The 25,916-nt window shown below is 34.9% G+C and overlaps 1 protein-coding gene across 4 annotated transcripts in view; it reads left to right on the forward strand.

Annotated features, from left to right (window-relative positions):
• Window positions 1–25,916, forward strand: part of PTPN4 (protein tyrosine phosphatase non-receptor type 4) — a 224,243-nt gene that overhangs the window by 113,608 nt on the left and 84,719 nt on the right. The window contains exons 4-9 of one of the 4 annotated variants that reach the window (XM_019022677.4): window positions 3,055–3,097; window positions 3,196–3,274; window positions 7,515–7,559; window positions 7,826–7,878; window positions 8,232–8,352; window positions 11,521–11,608. In XM_019022677.4, coding sequence (XP_018878222.1) covers window positions 3,055–3,097; window positions 3,196–3,274; window positions 7,515–7,559; window positions 7,826–7,878; window positions 8,232–8,352; window positions 11,521–11,608 — 429 coding nt within the window. Of the gene's footprint in view, window positions 1–3,054; window positions 3,098–3,174; window positions 3,275–7,514; window positions 7,560–7,825; window positions 7,879–8,231; window positions 8,353–11,520; window positions 11,609–25,916 lie in introns of all 4 variants that reach the window. The other 3 variants (XM_055380517.2, XM_055380519.2, XM_055380518.2) reach the window with 3 other exon arrangements.

A 25,916-nucleotide genomic window follows, 5' to 3' on the forward strand; every position in this document is an offset into this window, starting at 1 on the left:
TGGCAGTTTCTCAAAAAGTTAAATATACAATTATCCTGTGACCCAACAATACTACTCCTAGGCATATACCCAAGAGAATTGAAAACATGTGTTCACACAAAAATGTGTACACCAATGTTCATAGCAGTATTATTCATAATAGTCAAAAAGTAGACACAACCCAGTATCAGCCATAAAAAGGAATGAATTATTGTTACATGCTACAATGTAGATGAACCAAGAAAACCTTGTCTGTGAAAGCAGACAAACACCAAAGGCAACCTGTTGTATGATTCCATTCTTATGAAATGTTCAAAACAGGTAAATTCGTAGAGACAGAATGTAGGTTAGTGATTGTTAGGGGCAACATGGAAGGGTACATTGAGATTGACTGCGAATAGGTACAAGATTACCTTTGAGGGTGATGGAAATATTCTGGAATTAGATAGTGATGATGGTTGCACACCGTAGGGAATATACTAAAGTATAATGACACATACATGTTAAAATGGTAAATTTTGTGGTGCGTGAAATATGTCTCACTAAAAATAATAAAAATAATGCTGAGTCTTGGCATATGCATTTTATAATTTGATAAATTTTGCCAAGTTATCCTCCATTGAGATGGTACAATTTATACTTTCAGAAGCTATGTATGAGAGTGCCTGTTCTTCTCACGTGTGTGTCATCAAACGTTTTAGTCTTTGCCCAATATTACTGTTGAAAAATAATAACCCAATGTAGATTACTTTTGTATTTCTCTAATTATGATCAAGATTGACTATCTTGTCATATACTTAAATGCCATTTGTAGTTCCTTGATTGTGAACTTCCATTCTTATTCATTGCCTGTTTTTCTATTAGTGTCAGTTTTTTCTTATTGATGTGTAGAACTTCTTTATATATTATGTTTTTTCCTAGTTTGTTTTGCAACTTGATGGATTTTTACAATGAATGCTATTTTTACCATTCAGTAGTGCTTGTTATAGCACTGTTCCATCTTCCTGGTTTAAACCAAGAACCTTAACCCTATCTCACTGATGTCATTGATGAGAGCAATTAAATTTCTCAGTGCTTATCTTTGTACTTCTAAGCTATGTCAGCTTGACACATCTGTGTATGTAAATGTGTTTGTATTTCTTTTACCAGAATATTTTGAAGGAGAACTGAATGAGGAAGACAAGCTTTCAATAGATTAATTGATCTGAAATTTTGATTGTAGACAGTCATTAAAGTGGATATAATTTATGACTTTTCCTAGAAGATATGAAGAACAAAAATCACTAGATTAATAGATAGATGGATGGGAAGGTGGATAAATGGTAGATGATTGAGGAAAGAAGTATATTAAACAGGGCTGAAAACCCTAACCCCAGCTATTGAGTCATTCAGCAGGTTTAGTCCTTCAGTAAATTATTTATTTATTTATTTACTTATTTACTTTGCTTACTTTCTTATTTTGAGACAGGGGATTACAGGTGTGTGCCACTGCTTTTGACAGTATTTTTAACTCATATTATGTCAAGCCCTGTGCTAGGTGCTGACTCTACAGTATTGACTGAAACAGTTTTTATCCCTGGTTTCATTATAATCTAATGAAGGAGTCAGACAAAAAAAAAAAAAAAGGTGAAACAAACTTAATTGAGGTAATGTAATGAAGGGATATAATGTTCCTTACTGGTTAAATGGGAGCTGTACGACATACTTTTGGTAGGGTGGTCAGTTGAAGGCCTTTCTGAGGTGGCAGGCTTTAAGCTGAGACTTACGGATAATGAAGAGTACTGTAGGAAATCTAGAGGGCGTTCTGTGAAAGGGAAGCTTGAAATTGAGGGCCTTATGATGGCATCTTTCAGAAACAGAAAGGAGGCCATTATGGCTGGAATTTAGTAAGCTGAGGTGGAAGAGGTAAGAAGAGACCATACAAGCTGTAGTGTAAGGACTTTGGATCTAGTACTGAGAAATTATCAAGAAGTGTTAATCAAATGAGTGACATATTCAAATTTATGTTTTAGGACTATTCTTTATGGAGCATGAAGAGGGACATGGTGATGAGAAAATCAACTGGGAGAGCAATTAAGAGGCAATAGGCAGAGCTTAGAGTAGAGAGATAAGGATGATAAATTGATAAATTCTAGATACAGTTTGAAGATAGACTCGGTTGGACTTGATGTGTTGGATGTTATGGACAGTGGAGAGGAAATCATTATTAATTACTCCCAGCCATTTATTTATTATTAAAAATCTATGTGTTCTGCCTGGATTTAATTATGGGTGGTAGAAGTTAGGTTTATAAATAATGATACATAAACTTACTTGGAAAATACTACCACATCTAGTACCTCATTTTGGGTTCTTTGATTTTTTTTTTAATTGAAACATGTTAGCAGTTGAAGTTTTTCTGAATTCAGTCCTAATTGTCCAGAAATAGAGCTAAACTGGCCTTCAGAAGTATTGAAACTGCTTAAAATTTCTCACACATAAAAATCAATCATTCTCAAAACTAAACATTATATCTTTAAAAATTGGTGGGTTTTTTTCAAATGGGAGGAATTTTATTTTTAAAGGAATGAGGCAAATGTTATAAAATTTCTCCTCAGTGGATTTTCAAGTTCTGTAGTAGAATTTTGCCTGAATGAGTATAAAGCCCAAGAGCATGTGTGTGTGTGTGTGTGTGTGTGTGTGTGTGTGCGCGCGCGTGAAGGGTGAAGAGAATTTTGAAAACTTACCAGACTATTAAGAAATATAGTTAGATTAATGTGAATCACTTCACATTCACTTCAGGTTGCTGCAATTATTAACTGTCTTTACTTATGAAATAGAGGTTGTTGCACATTGTACTGTTTGATGGAAAAGTCAAATCAAAATCTTAATATTAACACATTCACTAATTTCTAGCATAATTTTATTACATTTGATATGAAAAATATTGTCTGTAATGTAATGATTTTTTTCCTACCTAGGCCTTTTCTGAAATGCAGCTTTTAGCATTAATCTCCAAATGGAACAGATTTGCAAGAATCAATATAGTAGTTCCTCAAGGAAAAAAGAAATCAGTTTTATTTATTTATTTTTCAGAGGTGGCTGGATCCAAACAAACCAATAAGGAAGCAGCTAAAGAGTGAGCATACATATTTACTTAACGTTTTGCAAGTTTACTTTATAAAGATAAAGGATTAATATAGTCTGATTAATTAGAACTACTTTTATTAATTCTAGGAGGATCTCCTTACAGTTTGAACTTTAGAGTCAAATTTTTTGTAAGTGACCCCAACAAGTTACAAGAAGAATATACAAGGTGGGTTTATGGATATATTTTTCTTGAAAATATTGTCAAAACTCTAATATGAAATTTTGAAATTAATTAGGCAAAAAGAAATTACTATGGTGTAATTCTGAGCTTTCCAGTCAGTACACAGAATAAGTTATGGCTATTCCAAGATAATGTTTTCCTCCTTTTTTGGATGGCTGGGAGAGCGTAGGGGGATTTAAAACCTCAGGGCTGCCCAGTCCAGCCCCAGCTTCCTGAACCATATAAATATTAAAAATTTCTACTTGTGAACACTGCTTAAGTGTGGCTATAATTAATTGAGGTCATCAAATGTTGCTGAAATTGTATCCAAAGGATGCTGTGTGGTGAGAAATTTGGGGTTTTTTTTCGCATGTGAAAGCATATTCTAGTATCTTTTTTTATTGGGGAGAACATAGAATTTATAAAATATATAACCACTATTTGCGGGTCAGTAGGTACCTTTTGTCCCCTATGTGTTTTTAATCTTTGGTTCCAAAAAAATATAATGGAGTTTATAAAGGATGTTGCAGAGAGTGCACTAGCATGTTGAGGCCTTTACATGCCCACTTGACTCTCCATTTTAAGTCTCAGCTTATGTTACTATCTAATTTTATGGTCATTTCAACTTGACAGAGTATATACACATGAATGATCCAGATGAACATTTTGATAATGTTCTTGATTATAAGGTGAAATATTGAAGGTAGAAATGGAGAAATACCAACAGTGTAGTAACTGTCAGTATTAACCTGAATGACAACCTTGTGTGTTGCCTGAAAGACAGAATTAGTAGTGAGTTATTTTACAAAGACAGTTAAAAATTAGCATGTTATACTCTCTGTAAAATTCTCAGATATAAGAATATAGGCCAGTGGCTACATTCAGAATTACTCTAAAAGATAGGTATCAAATTAAAAAATCCATACCTAAAATTACCTATAGATGGGATGTTAAATTTTAATGTATTGGTTATCATTTAGGATACTGTCTTGGAGTAGAGAAACAAAAGGATAAATTATTTAATTGGCTGCAGCTGCCAGTTCTAAGGTGTTTGCAGAGTTTTCAGTAGTAAACCAAGTGAGAAAAATTAGATTGAAATTCTAGAGATTTCTTTTCAGTGTGTTTTGGGGTGGGTGCGCAGGTGTTCCTTTTTTTTTTTTTTTTTTTTTAACAAATGGGAGAACTCAGTAATGTAGTCTCTGGATTATGTAATCCTAATGCTTGCAACTATTAGTAGAATCCAAGCTAATTCCTCTCGAAAAACTAAGTTGTGGCCGGGTGCGGTGGCTCACGCCTGTAATCCCAGCACTTTGGGAGGCCAAGGTGGGCGGATCACGAGGTCAGGAGATCAAGACCATCCTGGCTAACACGGTGAAACCCCATCTCTACTAAAAATACAAAAAATTAGCCGGGTGTGGTGGCAGGCGTCTGTAGTCCTAACTACTGGGGAGGCTGAGGCAGGAGAATGGCATGAACCCGGGAGGCGGAGCTGGCAGTGAGCCGAGATCATGCCACTGCACTCCAGCCTGGGCGACAGAGTGAGACTCCGTCTGAAAAAAAAAAACCAACAAAAATGAAAAACAAAGTTGTGTTATATGTATACATCTTAGCTTAATATTGTAGCCCTTAAAATATTGTCAGTTATAACTATGTTTATAATGTACTTCACTTGAAAAACTGTCTTTGAATTTCTGAATGGAGGTAGAATGTGTTGATTCTTTTATAGCCTGCATTGAAAACATAATAAGGAAATAAATATGTTTCACTAATAAGTTGAAATAACTGCCTGAAGCAGAAGAAAGTAAAATCAAGTTTGATGGTAGTCAAGGAATTAATTTGTTCTCAGACCCCTTTATAATGGAATATTATGGAATCTTATAACTGGTATTATTTGGTAAAATGGGGTAAATGTCTAGTTTTTTGTAAATTTTACTACCATAGTGTAGATCAGTGATTTTTCTACTCTGATTAGAAATTAGAATCATTTGGGGGAGCTTTAAAACCATAATGATGTCTTGGCCACATCCCTAGATAATTCTGCTTGAACAGGTCTTAGATGGGACCTGAGCATAGGCATGTACAAGTTCCCCCAAATGATTCTAATATATAGCCAAGGCTACATATTAGCCAAAGCTTTAATGCTTGAGTAGCCTTAATGTGATGGTTATGATTAGTAACAGTGCACCTTCTGCCACAGCTGCTAAGTTTTCAGAACTAGTTTAGACCCCAGGAAACAGGAAATCTGCTGCACCTCCTTACCTTGAGATTTCAAGAATGTAAATAGTATATTCCCAATATGCAGATGAATCTGCTCAGTAATTCTTTCTCAGTTTTTAGCTATATGAAAGTTGATTCTGTTTGGTAGTGAGCCAAGAGGAGAAAATAAACTCTATGTAATACTAAATTAATTTTTAAAATATCCCTTTAACTAATGAATTAGTTTAGTTTAATTAGTGAAAAATATTCCTTTAATTTTGAGATTATGGGGGGGTGGGGGGCGGGAAAGAATGGAGTCAAACAGGTTCACCAGGTTAAACACCGTTTACTTTTAGCAGGTGCTAGCATCATTAGAATTGAATTTTTCCAATTCCTGAAATACATATACTAGGCAAGTTGATACTACTTTCTTTTTACAAATGTAGAAACTAAGGCTCAGCGACATTTTAACTAATTTGCCCAAGATCACAGGCTAGTTTTGCCTAGGACTTGAATTCTGGTTTCTACTTTTAACAGTTAAGTTCTTGCCTCTTGGTTAAATGAGTATGTAAGTAAAATTTGGCAAGTATAGGCATTATTTATGTCAGATTTACAATATTATGGCAAGGATATACATGACCTTTAAATCCTGACTATAAGATTGTTTCTTACCAGGAACCTTTAACTTTGAATTTTTTTTTTTTTCTCTTTTTTTGAGATAGAGTCTCACTCTGTCGCCCAGGCTGGAGTGCAGTGGCGCGATCTCGGCTCATTGCAAGCTCCGCCTCCCAGGTTCACGCCATTCTCCTGCCTTGGCCTCCCGAGTAGCTGGGACTACAGGTGCCCGCCATCACGCCTGGCTAATTTTTTTTTTTTTTTGTATTTTTAGTAGAGATGGGGTTTCACCGTGTTAGCCAGGAAGGATGGTCTCGATCTCCTGACCTTGTGATCTGCCCGCCTTGGCCTCCCAGATAACTTTGAATTATTAAACCAAAACAGGCCTGATAGAAATATACTGTCTTGGATTGAGTAAATAGATTATATTTATAATATTATGCACTAAGCCTCACAAGAAGTTATATATGAAGCCAGGATGTTTGTATTCTTTTTTTTTGTAATGAATATCTGATTCTCTGAAAACCTCTTTGGTAATTTAAATATTGTCATGGAGCTCTTCAATGACTTAATCAGCCAAACTAGAATTTCTAATGACTTTTGACTCTTGGAATATGTACTTTTTTTAGTTTAGTGAAATAAAAAATCTTAAGATTTCCAGGTTAAACATTTAAAACCAAAAAGTTTGGTCTTCTGCCACCCCTATACAACACAGGTGACTTTGCCCAAGTATTGACAAATCTTTGAGTGGGTTACCCACTAGCAGAGACCAAAGGACAATGCTATCTTGTAAGCAATGACAGCAGGCTTGTTAAAGAAAACCCAAGTTTTTGTTGGTTTCACAGGAAATTGAATACTTGACAATTCTAACAATAGTAGACAAAAGTATTCTTCCCCTGCCCCTCCAATCAAAGAGAGACTTCCTTAATTCACATGGAAGTGTATAGATGCTTTTCTGTAACAGGCAGCTTCCTGCCATCTGATGATAAAATGATCAAAACGCTGGCCTGTCCTTGTAGCTGGCTTTCTATCTCAGACCAGCGAAAATCATCGCTGGTCTCTAGTGCATTGCTTACAATGCTCTTCCATGTTTGTGATACTCAGGTTTTCTATGCTTCCCACTTCTTTCTGCATATACCAACCCTCAAGAGTATTTCTCCCTCTGTCATGTAACTGTTTGAAATCTTGAGGGCTTCTATAATGGAAGCTAGTGGAAACAAGACATTCGAAGTACAAATTTCATACATCAAAGAGTTTTAAAGATTTAGATTCATGAGCTTATGAAATCTTATTTTTAAACTACATGTTTTAATATGTAAATTATAAAAGCAAATATTTAAATATGTTTATTTGTTAATGTAAGTATACAGTTTCTTAGAATCGAAATTGTTACAATTCTAGTAAATGCTATCCTTTTTGTTTGTTTGTTTTTAAGGTACCAGTATTTTTTGCAAATTAAACAAGACATTCTTACTGGAAGGTGGGCTCTTTAAATTTCTTTAAAAATTTTTTGTAATGGACTTTAAAAATACTTTTTAAATCTGTGTTAAGTAATTCATGGTCATTGCAAACAAATTATTTAAGAAGGTTACATGTAGTGTGAATTCCTTTCATCAGATAAGTTTATTTCTTAATAGTTAAAATCAAATCACATGAAACTTCAAGTGTGATTGTTTAACAAATTATAGCACTTTTGAAATTGCTATGTTTAACCTTCGGTTGTGTATTTTTGTTTTGTTTTATTAGATTACCCTGTCCTTCTAATACTGCTGCCCTTTTAGCTTCATTTGCTGTTCAGTGTAAGTATCAGCCCATTTTTAGGTCAAATAGCATATAACTGTGGTTTGTGTTGCTAGTACATTGGCTTTTATGTGGGAGTTCTTTAGACATGTTGCTATATAGAAAATAGTGACTGAAGTGGAACTGTAATGAAATCTCCAGTTAGTTAGCAATTACTGTGATTTTTGAAAAAATTTCCTCTGAAATTGAGACCAAGAAGAATGTTAAATGGATTGCTGTGGCTTGCTTAAGTGGTTATATTAGAAACATAAGTATTTTACATCCAGAAATAGAATTAATGGCATCGCTGATTTGACTATAATAATTTAAAAATTTGTTTATTAAAATGTGAATGTTTTCCTTTCATTATTAGCTGAACTTGGAGACTACGATCAGTCAGAGAACTTGCCAGGCTACCTCTCAGATTATTCTTTCATTCCTAATCAACCTCAAGATTTTGAAAAAGAAATTGCAAAATTACATCAGCAACACATGTAAGAGTTTTTTAGTTTTGTATTTGATAAACTTCTTAATGGCATTCTTTCTAGAGAAATGTTTGAAATTCTAATATGATGGCTGTATTTAATATAGAACAATTACTGTTACCTAAAATAATATTATCGTAAAGAAATATAGGTGATCTATGCTAAAAAATGATTTCATAGAATATATGAAACTCATTTTCATTTCTATTAAGAGCCATTAAGCTGTCTGTAAACAGATATTTATTTGCTATTGTGTAATAGTCTAAATAATTTTAGAATATAAACAGTATAGTCACAATATAGAGATCAGTCTGCTTAGTAATTCTTTCTCAGTTTTTAGGTATAAAGGACTTGATTCTCCTTGGTAGTGAGCCAAGAGGAGAACAGGAACTCTATATAATACTAAATTAATTTTTAAAAAATATTTCTTTAAAAACAGTACAGGTTGAACATCCTTAACCCAAGAGTTTGAAATTCAGAGAGCTCTAAAATTTGAAACTTTTTGAGCACTGACATTACACTGCAGTGGAGAATTCTGCACCTGATCCCATGTAATGGGTTTCAGTCAACATTCGGTGAAAACTTTGTTTCATACACAGAATTATTTTAAATATTATATAATATTACCTTCAGGCTATGTGTATAAAGTGTATATGAAACATAAATTTCGTGTTTAGACTTGGTTTCTATACCAAGATATTGCATTAAGTATATGCAAATATTTCAAAACTTGAAAAAATCTGAAATCTGAAACACGATCCCAAGCATTTCAGATAAGAGATACTTAACCTTATCAATATGCATTCATTAACAATATTCATTCAACTTTGATTTTTTTGTGTGAGTGTAATTTTATATATTATTTTTTCAAAAGAGATTTGTTGCCTTGAATAGAAAGTAATATTGTTTATTGGTTCAGAATTTAGTTGTGCTTCAATATACGATTCAGAATACTCACGGAAAAACTAAGGCAGTGTTGCATATTGGCTAAGAGTCTGAACTAAAGAGCCAGACTGCCTGGTTTGAAATTCTGTAAGATTACTTACTATCTTATAACCTTGGCCAAACTGTTTTATGCCTCTTCTTCTCTGTTTCCTTACGTAAACTGGGGATAATAAAAGTATCTGTCTATCTCTGGAGTTACTGTAGGTCTTAAATGAGTTTATATACATAAGGTTCTCAAAACCATACATAGCACATTGTAGGCACTGAAGAAATGTTAGCTGTTGTTATTATTAAGAAAACTTACTTTCTTTTACTAATAACTCATGTATCTAAAACAGGATAACAAACCATGGCCATTGAAACGGAGTCTCTCTCTGTTGCCCAGGCTGGAGTGCAGTGGCGCGATCTCAGCTCACTGCAAGCTCCACCTCCCGGGTTCATGCCATTCTCCTGCCTCAGCCTCCCGGTAGCCGGGACTACAGGTGCCCGCCACCACGCCCGGCTAATTTTTTGTAGTTTTAGTAGAGATGGGGTTTCACCGTGTTAGCCAGGATGGTCTTGATCTCCTGACCTCGTGATCCGCCTGCTTTGGCCTCCCAAAGTGCTGGGGTTACAGGCGTGAGCCACCACGCCCAGCCCCCATTGCCTATTTTTATATGGCCCACAGGCTAAGATTGTTATATAGATTTTAAGTGGTTGCATAAAATCAAAAGAAGAATAGCATTTTGTGGCATGTGAAATTTTGTAAAATTCAGTGTTCATGAATAAAACACTTACTGGAACACAGATACCCTCATTCATGTATATGTTGTCTATGGCTGTTTTCGCACAATGGCCAAGCTAAATAGTTGCCACAGAGACTGTATGTCCTAAAAGCCTACAATATTTACTGTCCAGCCCTTTGCAATAAAAGGTTTGCTGATTCCTGATCTAAAATAGACTAATGACTGAGTTTTTAATGGACTACCTAATGTGAGGGGGCTATTTTAGTCTAAGTAAATTCCATTCATAGTGAAAGTTATACATACAGCATATCAGAATCAAGAGTTTGAAGATAAGCCAGATTTTTTTAAATTTACTGATAATGAAAAGACTCTTAAGGAAAAGCTTATTGATTATATATTTCTATTTGGTTTAAGTAAATGATTCATCAGATCTTTAAATGAAGAAAAACAGAAGTATCCACTTTAACTGGAGGGAGTATATATTTAATTTAATTTTATAGAAATTGGAAGTGTACTGTTTTTTTTGAGGAGTCGTGTTATGATCATGCATTAGCGGGCTGTTGGCTCCCTTTTCTAGTAGCATTAGTGAATAGAAAGTTTGTATCTTTGTTTTTGTAATTTTCTGCTTTTGCTCTGCTGTAGTCTGATAATAACAGATAACTAAGGTTGTAAAAACTATATGTGAAATAGGAGTAAATCTATTTTTAAAGGCCTTACATTTAGAGCAATGGTTCTTCAACTTGTGTTTATAAGAATCACTTGGTATTCTTGTTAAATATAAACAGTTTTGACCTCATCCTTTCTAAATCAGACTCTACAGAATAGTCTTCTTAAACCATCTGTGATGAAAGATGATTTCTTCCCCCCAGCTGTCATTATTGTGTTACTTATATTTTGTAGAATATAATAAAAATTAATTACTAGAAAAATAAAGTGGAGAAAGAAAACAAAGACGTAAAAAATACAAGTCCTCATTTGTTTGTTTTTTTGTTTTGTTTTTTGCTGTTAGATTTAACAGATATTACCCAGGCAGATTGCTATACAAGCCTCCAACACTCAGGTTCCATACTGTGAATCAACCTCTGTCTGTGCACCACACTCTGAGAAGCACTGCCCTGGAGGTTGGCTTACAATCTGCAAGTTTCAGAGATATCCTGTGTGATTTAAATGCAGATATGGTATATGAACCAAATTTTGAGAAATACTGCTTTTAAGTTATATCTAAAAGTGAGGGGTTTTGTTATAGTCACCCATATAAATAGTGAGGAGCTTTAAAAACTTGGTGTATTCTTGTATTTCTAGAAAATAAGACAGTATTCTGGAAAATAATAATTTGGGTTACTGAAAATGTGCCCTCCAGATAAGTTAGAGGAGTAGTCCTGCATGGTGTTTCATAGATTTAATTAGACTGCTCAGTTTTTTTCAGATAAATAGCCTTTTTCTAATTTAGCCATATTTGATTGATTGATTGATTGATCTCATTTTTAACTTAATGATGTCTTTATAGAGGCTTATCTCCTGCAGAAGCAGAATTTAATTACCTAAACACAGCACGTACCTTAGAACTCTATGGAGTTGAATTCCACTATGCAAGGGTAAGTGAAGAAAACTTACTTCAATGTTGTTGAGTTAGGCTCCATTACTCAGTATCACATTTTTTAAGATTAGATAACAAATGGAATAAGTTATGATTGCTGCTGACATAGCTGCACTGAAAATTTCCTCTGAATTTAAGTATTTTCACAATAACTTAAGATTCAATTCCCGAATGTGAAGGATGGTTAATGTGGATTCTTCAAGGTAGTGTTTTATATGTAAAGATAATTTTTACAGACCGTAAGATATAGTACCTTTAGAATATTTATTTTAAAATATAATTGTTAAGCTATAGGAAAAGTGGCTTTTGTATACTTTTATAATAATGATCATTAAAAATGTTCTCACATCACTGAGGCCTGTATTAGTGCACTTACTTTGTTTTCATCATTTAAAAGCACTATTACGAGTTTTTATTTATAAAGCACAACATGGAGCATATTAACATATTTTTATCTCCCCCATCCCTGTATTGAAGTGGAATTTATAGTCACTGACTTTTTCTATATTATACCGTGTAACTTCTTTTCCCTTGTGTCAAACATTGCCACCTTTGAAAAACTGGTAACCTCCTGGCATAAGCATATTTGTGAGTGTTTATCCTGTATTTGTGTGTTTTCTCATGTTTTTCTTGAGTTCTCTATCAAAAGTTCTTGGAGTACAGCTATTCTATACCCAGTGAAAAGTGGAATTATAATCATCAGTTGAGTTGGTGATAGCATTTATCTTCTCTTGGAAATGAATAGTTGAGCCTAAAAAGGATATCAACCTGAAAGAGAATTCAGAGCCAATATTTTTCTTAGATAATTATTTTCAATCATGTTAATACTCAGACACTCACAGGTACACAGATAGTTGTTGAAGTACTCAAAGTTCTACTTCATGTAATTGTTTTATCCTTTAGGACCTTACCTGACCATGTTCTGGGAGAGGAACATTAGTTCTTATGTTTCACAAAGCTTATGTCAATCTTTCCTTTAAAAGACCAGATGAGTTGCTTTCCTCACATGATTTTATCTTGTAATTCTGAGTGTTACTTGGAAATCTTTTTGTCTGATTCCATTTAAAATGTGTCTCTTAGAAACCTTCAGCTTTTTTTTTTTTCCTTCAACTTTTATTTTAAGTTCAACTTTCTGCTTTCTTTAAAATATGCCCCTTTATTTTCCTTCCTTATTTAGGGCCTATATCTTTTTAACATGATTCTTAAAAATGTAATGTACTGGTCAGTATTTGTGTAACTAGTTTGTTTTTTATTATAATAAAGTTTAAAACAGATGGAACTTTAAATATATGAATTAAACTATGGTTAAAAATAAAAAGGGGCTGGGCATAATGTATCATGCCTATAATCCCAACACCTTGGGACGGCGAGGCAGGAGGATTGTGTGAGCCAGGTGTTCAAGACCAGCCTGGGAAACATAATGAGATCTCATCTCTACAAATTTAAAAAATGACCTGGGCATGGTGGTGCATGCCTGTAGTCCCAGCTACTCAGGAGGCTGAGGCAGGAGGATCAGCTGAGCCCAGGCGTCTAAGGCTTCTGTGAGCTATGATCATGCCACTTCACTCCAGCCTGGGTGACAGCAAGATCCTGTCCTTTCTTCTAGTATTTTTATAGTTTTGGGTATTACACTTTAGTCTTTCATTGTCTTGAGTTGATTTTTGTATATGGTAAGAGCTAGATGTCCAGTTTTCTTCCTCTGTATGTGGCTATCTGATTTTCTCAGAACCGTTTATTGCAGAGAATGTCCTTTCTCCAATGTAAGTTCTTGTTGACTTTGTTGAAGATCAGTTGGCTGTAAATATTTGGCTTTGTTTCTGGGTTCTCTAGTCTGTCCTATTGGTCTGTGTGTATGTTTTTATATCAGTACCATGCTGTTTTGGTTACTGTAGCCTTGTAATATATTTTGACATCAGGTAATTTGATGCTTTGTTCTTTTTGCTCCGGATTGCTTTGGCTATTTGAGCTCTTTTTTGTTTCTATATTAATTTTAGGATTGTTTTTTCTAATTCTATGAAGAACGATGTTGATATTTTGATAGGGATTGCACTGGATCTGTAGAGTGCTTTGGCAATTTGGTCATTTTAACAATATTAGTTCTTCAGATCCAAAGGCATGGGATTTTTTCTATTTGTTTGTGTCATCTTAAATTTTTCATCAATGTTTTGTAGTTTTCCTTGTAGAGATCATTCACCTTCTTGGTTAAATTTATTCCTAGGTATTTTTTGTAGCTATTGTAAATGGGATTGCCTTCTTGATTTCTTTCTCAGCTAGATCATTATTGATGTATAGAAGTGCTGCTGATTTTTAATGTGTTGATTTTTACTGAATTTATTTATGAAATCTAAGCATTTTTGGTGGAGTCTTTAGGTTTTTTTAGATATAAGATCATATCATCAGCAAAAAGAGGCCATTTGACTTCCTCTTTCCCAATTTGGATACCTTTTCCTTCTTTCTCTTGCCTGAGTGCTCTGGCTAGGACTTCCACTACTGTGTTGAATAAGAGTGTGAAAGTGGGCATCCTTGTCTTTTTCCAGTTCTTAGGGGGAACAATTTCAACTTTTCTGTGTTCAGTATGATGTTGACTTTGGGTTTGTCATATATGGCTTTTATTATTTTGAGGTATGTGCATTTGTTGAGATGTTGAAGTTTTTCAAATGCTTTTACAATGTCTTTTGAGATGGTTATATGGTTTTTATTCTTCATTCTGTTCTTGTGATATATCATGTTTATTGATTTGTGTGTGTTGAACTATCCTTACATTCCTGATATAATGTATTGTATCTGATTGTGGTGTATTATCTTTCTAACATGCTGTTGGATTTGGTTTGCTAGTACTTTGTTCAAGATGTTGGTGTCTGTGTTCACTAGGGATATTGGCCTGTAGTTTTCTTTTTTCTAGTTTTTGCATCTTTGTCTGGTTTTGGTATGATGCTAATGCTGACCTTATAGAATGAGTCAGGAGAATTCCCTCCTCTTCAGTTTTTTTTGGAATAGTTTCAGGAATGTTATTACTTCTTTGTGTATTTGGTAACATTCAGCTTTGAATCCATCTGGTCCTGGGCGTTTCTGTGTTGGGAGACTTTCTTTACTGATTTCAATATCACTACACATTATTGGTCTCTTCAGGTTTTCTATTTCTTCTTGATTCAGTCTTGGTAGGTTATATGTTTCCAGGAATTTATTTCCTCTAGGTTTCCCAGTTTGTCAGCTTGTAGTTGTTCGTAATAGTCTCTGATGGGCTGGGCACGGTGGCTCATGCCTGTAATCCCAGCACTTTGGGAGGCCAAGACGGGCGGATCACGAGGTCGGGAGATTGAGACCATCCTGGCTAACGCGGTGAAACCCCGTCTCTACTAAAAATACAAAAAAATTCGCCGGGCGTGGTGGTGGGCGCCTGAAGTCCCCACTACTCGGGAGGCTGAGGCAGGAGAATGGTGTGAACCCTGGAGGCGGAGCTTGCAGTGAGCCGAGATGGCGCCACTGCACTCCAGCCTGGGCGACAGAGCGAGACTCTGTCTCAAAAAGAAAAAAAAAGTCTTGATGATCTTTCGTATTTCTGTAGTATCAGTTGCGGTGTCTCCTTTTCATTTTTGATTTTACTTACTTGGATGTTCTGTCTTCTTGGTTAGTCTAGCAGTTTATTAATTTTCTTTATCTTTTTGAAGAACAAACTTTTTGTTTCATTTATCCATCATATTTTTTATGGTCACTATTTCATTTATTTCTGCTCTGATCTTTGTTATTTCTGTTCTACTAATTTTAGGTTTGTTTTGTTCTTGCTATTCCAGGTTTTTGAGATGCATTGTTAGACTGTTAACTTGTAATCTTTCTCCTTTTTTTGTGTAGGCATTTATTGCTGTAAACATCCCTCTTATCAGTGCCTTTGTCGTATCCCACAGGTTTTGCTATGTTGTATTCCATTTTCATTTGTTTCAAAGAATATTTTTATTTCCATCTTAATTTCTTAATTGACCCAATGGTCATTTAGAAGCATGTTGTTTAACTAATTTGTTGAGACTTGTTTTGTGGCCAAACATATGGCCTATCTTGGAAGATGTTCCATGTGCTTATGAAAATAATGCATATTCTGCATTGTTCAGTAGAATGTTCTGTAAGTGTCTGTTTGGTCCATTTGATCTAATGTTCAGTTTAAGTCCAGTGTTTCTTTATTTTTTTTCTAGATCTGTCTAATGCTGAGAGTGAGGTGTTAGTCCCCTACTATTATTGTATTGCAGTCTGTGTCTCTCTTTAGATCCAGTAATATTTGTTTTATGAATCTGGGTACTCCAATGTTTGGTGCATATATATTTAGAATAGTTATGTCAATGACCTTCTTTGTCTTTTTTTTTTTTTTAACTGTTCTTGAAATAATTAAAATCTGTTTTATCTGATAAAAGCTGAGGTACTCCTAACTTCTCATTTTCATTTGTATGGAGTATTTTTTTCCATCCCTTTATTTTCAGTCTATATGTGTTTTTAATGAAAAAGTGTGTGTCTTTTAAGCAACGTATAGTTGAATTATGTATTTCAATCCATTCAGCCATTTTGTATCTTTTAAGAGGAGAATTTGATCTATTTACATTCAAAGTTATTGGTATGTGAGGTTTTGTTCTTTTCATATTGTTAATTGTTTTCTGGTTATTATATGTATTCTGTGTTTCTTTCTTTTTCTCTTATAGGTTGTTGTTTTGATAGGTTTCTGTAGTGATACTGTTTGAGTCCTTTCTCTTCCTCCTTTATATTTCTTTACCCATTAAGTTTTATACTTTTGTGTGTTTTCATGATGGTAAATGTCATCATTTTACTTCCAAGTTTAGGACTTTCTTGAGCATATCTTACAGAACTGATCTAGTGGTATAGAATTCCCACAGGATTTATTTGTCTGTGAATGATTTCATTTCCCTTTCATTTGTAAGTGATAATTTTGATGGATATAGTATTCTTGAGTGGCAGGTTTTTTCTTTCAGCACTTTCAGTATATCATTCTATTGTCTTCCGGCCTATAAAATTTCTACTGAGAAATTCACTGTTAGACTGGTGGGATTTTCTTTATAGGTGATGAGACACTTCTGCTATTTTTAGGATTTGTTCCTGAAGTTTGACTTTAGACAGTCTGATTATAATGTCCTCTTTACATTATTATCTGCTTGGGGATACAAGTAACATGTAAATTTGGTCACCTTATCTTGCCTCAAATTTCAGGAAGGCTTTGCTCATTCTTTTTTCATCTCTTTTCTTTATTTTTGTTTGACTGAATTATTCTGAAAGACCTGTCTTCAAGTTCCAAGATTCATTCTTAGGACTGATGTGTAGGCTATTGTTGAAGTTTTCAAATGTATTTTGAATTTTTTTCAGTGAATTCTACAGTTTCAGTTTTTTGTTTGTTTGTTTGTTTTTGAGACGGAGTCTTGCTCTGTTGCCCAGGTTGGAGTGCAGTGGTGTGATCTCAGGTCACTGCAACCTCTGCCTCCCAGATTCAAGTGATTCTCGTGCCTCAGCCTCCCCAGTAGCTGGGATTACTGGCGCACGCCACCATGCCTGGCTAATTTTTTTTATTTTTAGTAGAGATGGGGTTTCACCACGTTGGACAGGCTGGTCTCGAACTCCTGACCTCAGGTGATCCACCCACCTTGGCCTCCCAAAATGTGGGATTACAGGCATGAAACAGCTTCAGAATTTTTATTAGGTTCTTTAAAAAAAAATCTCTTTGGTAAATTTCTCATTCATATCCTGAATAGTTTTCCTGACTTATTTGTATTGTTTTTCAGAATTCTCTTGGGTCTCACAGAGCTTTCAAGTCAATAATTTTAATTCTTTATTTCATGCTGGGATTTTGAATTTTCTTTTTAATTAAGATCTATTGCTGGAGAATTATTGTATTCCTTTGGAGATACCATATTTTCTTGCTATTTCATGTTTCCTGTGTGCTTACATTGTATCTGTGCATCTGGTTCAATAGCTGCTGCTGCTTATATTTGAATTTGCTTTTGTAGGGGAGGACTTTTTCCTGAAGATTTATCTGTGGTTTGGGTTGAGTAGGGTACATAGACTTCGATTCTGGCTGCATGCAGTAATATGGTCTCATTTATAGATATCGTAGATATAGCAGTGAGTAAAGTAGATAAAACTGAACCCTCCCAAAGCTTGCATTCTGTGGGGCAAGAAACAAAACTATAAATGAACAATTATGGGTATATCAGAGTATGTACTATTTGATTCCATTGAAGTTCAGTAACTAGCAAAATACCAACCTATATTGATAGAAGTCAGAATAGCAGTCAGTTCTGGAGGAATGTTTATTAACTGGGAGACTCATGGGGGAGCTTTCTGGGTTTTTCAAAATGTTCTATATATTGGTTTGTGATGGTTATGTTGGAGTGTAAATAGGTACGTGTATGTATGTGTGTAAAATTTTGAGTTGTACATTTAAGAAATGTGCATTTTACTATACAGTACTTCAGTTCTTTTAAAAAATTAAGTAGGTCATATGTCAGATATTGATAGATGCTATGAAGAAAAGTTAAGCTGAGAAAGGGGAATTAAGACAAACAAATGAGGGATCAGGGAAGGTCTCACTGAGAAGGTAAACAGATCTGAAAGAGCCATGCAAACATCTGGGAGGAGATTATTCTAAGCAGAGGAAAGAGCAATGAAATAGTGTATATAGCAGTTCAAATAATAGCTAAGAGTTTAGTATGGCTTGTGTAGTGCAAACAAGGAGAGGAGAGTATTAGGGGATGAGATCAAAGCAGACAAGAACTTTTAAGACTTTTTTTTTTTTTTCTTCTATCTTTCTTTCTTTTGAGGCAGAGTCTTGCTCTGTCATCCAGGCTGGAGTGCATTGGTGCAATCTCAGCTTACTGCAGCCTTGGTCTCTTGGGCCCAAGTGATCCTCCCACCTCAGCCTTCCACGTAGCTGGGACCACAGGCATGTGTCACCATGCCGGTTGAATTTTTTATTATTATTTTTTTAAGTGGAGATGGAGTCTTGCTATGTTGCTCAGGCTGATCTCAAACTTCTCAGCTCAAGCAGTCCTACCTGCCTCGGCCTCCCAAAGTGCTGGGACTGCAGACATGAGCCACCACATCTTTATAAAACATTTTAAGGATTTTGGCTTTTAATTATAATCAAAACCATTAGAGAGTTTTGAGGCAATAAAAGACATGTTGTGAATTTACATTTTTAAAATATAACAATGACTTTTGTTTTGAGAGTATACTATAAGATACTAAGGGAAGAGACTGTTGGAGTGATCCAGGTGAAAGGTAATGGTTCTTGTAGTATTGGGGTGGTGGACAGTAATCAGATTTTGAATATATTTTGAATATGGAAGTGACAGCTTTTACTCATGTGTACTGGCTATGGGTGTGAGAGAAAAAGGATTTGGTAATTATTCCAAAGCTTTTGGCCTGAACTTTTACTAAGTTAGGAAAGACCTGGGAGAAGCAGATTTATTAGGAGCATAAGTCAAGAATTTATCTTGGGACATGTTAAATTTGAAGAGACGTAAATCCTCATGAAAGAGGGGTAGGCAATTCAATTTATGGACCTGGAGTTGAGAGGAAAAGTCTGGACTAGAAATAATACATTTGGGAATTGTTAGCGTATAGTTAATAGTTAAAATCATGAGATGAGAGCACTGAGGAAGTAAATTTAGTAGATGTTGAAGAGAACAGGTCCTCAAAGTTAGAACACTTCAATGTTTAGAATTTAAAGAGATGAAGAAGAACCAGGAAAGAAAACCAAGAAGGAGCAGCCATTCAGAAAGGAGAGCCTTTCTTTCTATCAAAGGCACAAATGTGTGTCTCTGAAGCCAAGTAAATCAGGAGCAGTCAGCTTTGTCAGATGATGCTGTTAGGTCAAATAAAATGAGGACAGAGAACTGGATTAGAAAAGTGGAGGTCACTGGTGACTTTTCAAGAGCAGTTTTGGAGGTGCAGTGATGGCCAAAGAGTGATGAGAGAATATGAAAAATAAAAACTGAGAACAGTAATTTTGAGGGCTTTTGCTCTACAGGACACAGATAATAATAACAGGAAACACCTATATAGCATTTACTACGTGCCAGCCATCCTTCTTAGGGCTTTATGTATGTTAATCCCATTTAATCCTTACAACAGCCTCGTGAGGCAGGAGTATTATTATCTCCACTTTACAGATGAGGAAAATGAGACACGGAAAAGTTAAGTAATGTGACCATATAATCCCTATTTCTGTATTAAGAGCCAATTTATAGCTTCTTTCCAAAACCTCATTTTTAACCTGCATGTATTTGAAGACTTTTTGACAGATCCATTAAAATAATGAAACAATTTACAAATGTAATCTCTTGGAACAGAGAAAGGAACTCTTTTCTCAGATTGGAGCTATACATATGACTTTATCCATGTCACTCTACTGTACTCAAATCACATAGTGGTTTTCCATAATTCTGCTGTGTGCTTTCACTCATTGTGACATAGCATTATTTTATTTTTAGTCAACCATCTTTCTATATCAAGCATCTTTATGAAAGCATAAGTAGGTCACCGAATAATTTGTTTGCATTCTCATACTCCATTAGGCCTATATAAAGCATACAAACATTTTTTTCATCATTAATGAATGTATAAGCCTTTATGCCTAACTACATTAAAAATAGACAGACATGAAAATTTTAAACAAATGATATATTGGAAAAGAACATACTGCTACAGGATAAAAGAAAATAATTTCAACATATGTTACAGAAAATTTTTTAATATTCATGTTTTATAAAGAGTTCCCCAAAGGAATAATTTTTTTAAAACTTGTAAGTAGAAACATATGGCATACAGATATAATAAACATTTCACAGGAGAAGTATAGGTGATCAATGTTATGCACTTGTCACTAATAATGAAAACAAGGAGATACCAATTTTATCAGATTAGCAAAAGTTCAAAGGATTAAAAATAACTATTTTTTGCCTGAGTATGGGAAAGTGGACACTCTAATACATTGTTGAAATACAAATTTGTAGAAATCTTTTGGGGGGCAAATATTAATATGAATATAATCTTTGCTCACTTCCATTACTGAAACTCCATTCTTTAAAATATTTATAGATGTGTTAGAAAAAGTTGTATAAAGATAGAGGAAAATATACACCAAATTGTTAATAGCGGTTATCCCTGGGAATGAGGGAAGGAGGCAGGGAAGGTGATGAGGGGAGTCTTTGACTTCTTATTTGATATTTGAAATTGTTGTATATTGTTTTGAAATTGTTTTAGTAATTAAGAAAATTAACGGCTGTCTCCACCGCGTAAAATTAATGTTGTTCTTATGTACATCATAACATTGAGTGGGTTTGCGTTATTGTACTGTTAACATGTGATAGTAGAGAGGTCAGAACATTTAAGTACCCTAGGTAATTAGTTTGTGTATAGTGTAGTAGTCTCCAAAGAAAGGAGGGGATGTTGGGAGGCCGAGGTGGGTGGATCACCTGAGGTCAGGAGTTTGAGACCAGCCTGGCCAAAATGGCGAAACCCCATCTCTACTAAAAGTATAAAAATAAGCTGGGCATGGTGGTAGTGGGTGCCTGTAATCCCAGCTACTCAGGAGGCTGAGGCAGGAGAACTGCTTGAACCTGGGAGCAGAGGTTGCAGTGAGCCGAGATCGCGCCACTGGACAAGAGCGAGACTCCATCTCAAAAAAAAAAAAAAAAAAAAAAAAGGCCAGGTGCAGTGGCTCACGCCTGTAATCCCAGCACTTTGGGAGGCCGAGGCAGGTGGATCACAAGGTCAGGAGATCGAGACCATCCTGGCTAACACGGTGAAACCCCGTCTCTACTAAAAATACAAAAAATTAGCCGGGCGTGGTGGTGGGCTCAGTCCCAGCTACTCTGGAGGCTGAGGAAGGAGAATGGCGTGAACCCAGGAGGCAGAGCTTGCAGTGAGCCGAGATGGCAACACTGCACTCCAGCCTGGGCGATAGAGCCAGACTCTGTCTCAAAAAAAAAAAAAAAAAAAAAAAAAGAGGGGATGGCGGTCTATACACCACAAGAGAAAGTGAAATGAAAAATTAGGGTATGTGCAGAAAATGTTAGAACATCTGTTCATATTCAGTTTAAATATCATTTTTTTCCTGCTCTTTTTAAACGTACTGTTGTAAAATAAAACACAGACAGGTATGTATATCTTACTGAATTACTGTAAGGCAAACATCCTTGTAACTACCACCTAGTTCAAGTGGTAGAATGTTGCCAGTTACTCCAGAAACCTTTTCCCAATAACAGTTCCTTCCTACATAGTATTTTTTTTTTAATAATTTTTATTACCCAAATGTGCCTTGGTAGAAACTGTAGCTTGGTCTTGCTGTTGTTTAGTGTATTTTATTTGACTCACAGTAACTGAGATCTCTCTTTTTAATCTACAGGTTGTTGCTTCTTCTCTTGTGCTTAGAATTTACCTGTAAAGCACTGGATTATTTTACCTGTAGTTTCTTACAGTCTGGATTTTACTCGATCACATATTCATAATGTAGTTCAACATAATTTGCTGTCCTCTCTATTTCCTGCAGATTGGCAGCTTAATCTAGCAGCATGTTCAGATTCAAGATTGATGTCTGTTATGTTCTTTTTTCAGGTGGTGCATAATGCCTGGGTTTTGCTCTTATTCTGTGCTAGCAGCCATTTATGCTGGATGCCTAGATCCATTAATTTATTGGAAGCAGCAAAATGGAGATATCCTAATACATTTTTGTTTTTATTTATTTGCTGGAATGATTTTATAAGGGGTCGTTTTCTTTCTTTTACTATTCAGTTACCCAGTGGTATAGTTCATATAGAAAACACATGGAAAAGAATGTTTGATACTTTTCCTTTTATTTACCTGGTTTTCAAGGTAACGAATATGAAGTGGTGGATTAGATATTACTGATAAGATTTAATACAGTATAATTATTCTCCTTATTAAAGCTCAAATTAGCCCATCTTTGGTCACCAGTGGGGAGTGTTCTTCTTTTGGCTCATAAGTTTTGTTTTTGAAACAGGGTCTCACTCTGTCACCCAGGCTGAAGTATAGTGGTGCAGTCTCGGCTCACTGCAACCTTCGCCTCCTGGGTTCAAGTGATTCTCCCACCTCAGCCTCTTAAGTAGCTGGACTAAAGGTGCACACCACCACACCCAGCTAATTTTTGTGTTTTGTTTGTTTGTTTTTGATAGAGACGGGGTTTCACCATGTTGGCCAGGCTGATCTCAACCTCCTGACTTCAAGTGATCCACCTGCCTCAGCCTCCCAAAGTGCTGGGATTACAGGCATGAGCCACCACACCCAGCCTCCTAAGTCCTTTTGACATGATCTTGGTCTAGCTTTGATAGCTTTTATGCTATCTAGTATTTTTAAGATGTTTTGCCACAGACATGAAATTAGCCATTTCTCCAAGAAGCCCTTTTAATGGAAAATGATATTTCAAAAATCTCAGTGTGGGTGCTAAGGATGCTTATTCCTACTGGATTGGTCATTGTTTCTAGGCTTTTTAAATGAACAGAGTTGGGCATTTGCTAGTTTCTATATCTATATTGAGATACACAGAATATTTTGGTTCTTAGGGCTCAAAGAATTCTACAATTCACATATCCTATAATTATTTACTTGCTTCATGCTATCCTGTAATTAAAGATAGTACTTATAATTACCATATCAGTTATTACTAGAACAATGAAAATTTTTAACTTTATCTCCCATTTTCTTTCTTTTTTCATAGTTGCTCTGAATTTACATTTTCAAGCCATATAGCCACTGCATATTATAAATTCTCCCCTTTAATTATCATTTAATCATAGTTCCAAAGATAACTACATAGTTAAAGCTCATCACAAATCTTTATAATCTGATTGTATATTAAGCATTTTCTAGTAATATGACTGGCTAAGTGTAAGTATAAAATTACCATCAGAAATCAAATAACGTATTTGATAAGTAGGCTCTTTGGAGGAGTGTGAAATGATGTAATTGTTTGTTGATGTTCCAAGTACGATCCATAGACTGTTGCCGGTCTGTAAACTGTAGTTGGTCCATGAAGAGACACATGCAGAAATTAAGTGTAAGATTTAGATACTTTTATAGCAGTCTGACATAAAGCATGTTAGTGTGTTTTGCGAAAGCATCAGTAGCTGACAGATTGGAAACTTAAACAACAAAACATAACTGGTCCTTTTCCACATGTAGTTTGAAAGACACTGTTACACACAATCTCAGCCCTTATCTCTGCAATAATTAGGTCTTTCAGATAAGTGGTTTAAGAAACAGATAAATATGAGAGAAACATGTAGATGTGGGCTAATAAAATTTTTACTGAGAAGATGGATGTAAGCTAGACTTTGGTTTGGTTTGGCTTGATTTGGCAGGGAGATATGATCAGAGATATGAGAACATTTTTAACACGGAATTGTGGGCACACAAAACATATCATAAAAATGGCCTGGCTAGAGTAGAAGATTTTTACCAGTTAGGGAGGAGAGATTAAATGGGAATAGTTGTATAAAGACCTTGGATCCCAAGCTAAACAGCTAAGACATTTTCATACAGACAATAATAGGGAGCCATTCATGCTGCAAAAGAGTACAAGGTACTTTTTTCGATGCCTACGAGGTACTTTTTTCTATGCCTAAGAATCCAATAAATAGCTCTATTCTCTGTTACTTGGGTTCTAGTGAATAATTTATTTATTAGATTTATAGTACAGTATTAATAAGTGATATGAAGAAAAGCAAAATAAGGTATTTTAAATTAAGGTGGTCAAAGTGTATTTTTCTAGACATTGGAATTAATAACATTTGTGTCCCTGAAGGCTATAATACTTGTTCTCTCGTTTTATCTTACCCAACTCTAGGAATGCCTTGGGAACTGCCCATTCAGTCTAGATATCTATAATTTAAAACTTGAGTTCCTACATATTTCTGAATATGTTATTTTTTAAACTTGTTTTTCTACTAACATTGTATCTTGATTGGCTTCTCCGTTTATTGGGTTTGGTATATCTCTCTAATGGTATTAGCTTTCCACAAATACTTGATGATTTTTGGTTATGTACTGTCTTTTGTATTTGTGATTTCTGGTTCACTTGGTTGCGAATGCTGTTTCTCTTTACTGTAGCCTGCCTTATGTGATGGTTAAGGTGGGAAGGAATACAAAGCCAGCTACAATGTGCCTATAGTTTGCCTCTTTCAGTTTGGGGTTCTCCATTCATTCCTTCTGAAGATTACCCTTAATTCTAAATTTTTGGACCTACTGTCCACAATTGCTGTTTTAGACAGGCTTCACACTTTCATTTCTTATAGTTGAATCCAGTTGGAGTGGGATTATGGGACTGTTCGGAGTTAATTACCACAGCTGCTCCCTACCTGATTATCCTGACAGTAATTTGCAGGCCTCTCTTAATTATTTTATCTATGGTAACTGAACTCGTACCTGAAAATTTCGTTTCTGTTTTTTACCTCCACATAGAGCAGTCTCTTTCCTACATAGTTTGGGCTGTGGTTTCATGAATTTTTTTTTCCTCTCAGTAAATCTAGTCTTACCACTTTATATCTTTAAGGATTCCTCAAAATGTCTGGTCCGTTGATAACATATCTTCATATGTTATAGATTGTTTTTAAGTATTACAGATTCTTTTGCTTTATGTATATCTTCCCTAATGTATATCTTCTCTAATGTTTTATGAGGTTGGGAGCAGATAGGCTAATAGGAGTATATACTTACCCTTGCATCATTTAGGCTCAGTCTTAACATCTTGATCCAAACTTCTAATTGATGTCCTTTAAAACATGCTTTTTAATACTCTGATAATAGTGTACTAAAATAATATTGATTATTGCTAGTCAAAGGCAGCCATGCAAATTAATATACACTGTTGCATTTGACCATTTATGTATTACCTTACCTAACAGATTAATAAGATTTTATTTCATTAGAAGTTATTGATACTATAAAGTATTTGTTCTAGGAAGACAATGATAAAATCTAGTTTATATTTTATTAATAAGTTCTATCTTCTGATTAAATGAATGGTAGGTGGTAAAAGCGTGCCTCCTGTATTAGGTTACTTGTAGAATCTTTTAAATAAAGAAGCAAAATGGTTTCAAGGTAAATTAGCATCTAAGAAATGTATTTTTATTCTACCCATTCTCTCATTAGTGTAGGTTAGCTATTCAAATTGGGTCATTTAGTTTGAAAACTCTCACTCATTCTCCAAGGCACAATTCAAATGTTCTTCTCCAGGGTCTTCTAAACTCTGTAAGAATTGTTCTCTATTATATACTTTCATGATGTTTCTAATGTAT

Source organism: Gorilla gorilla, chromosome 11, assembly GCF_029281585.2.
Source record: "Gorilla gorilla gorilla isolate KB3781 chromosome 11, NHGRI_mGorGor1-v2.1_pri, whole genome shotgun sequence".
NCBI lineage: Eukaryota > Metazoa > Chordata > Mammalia > Primates > Hominidae > Gorilla > Gorilla gorilla.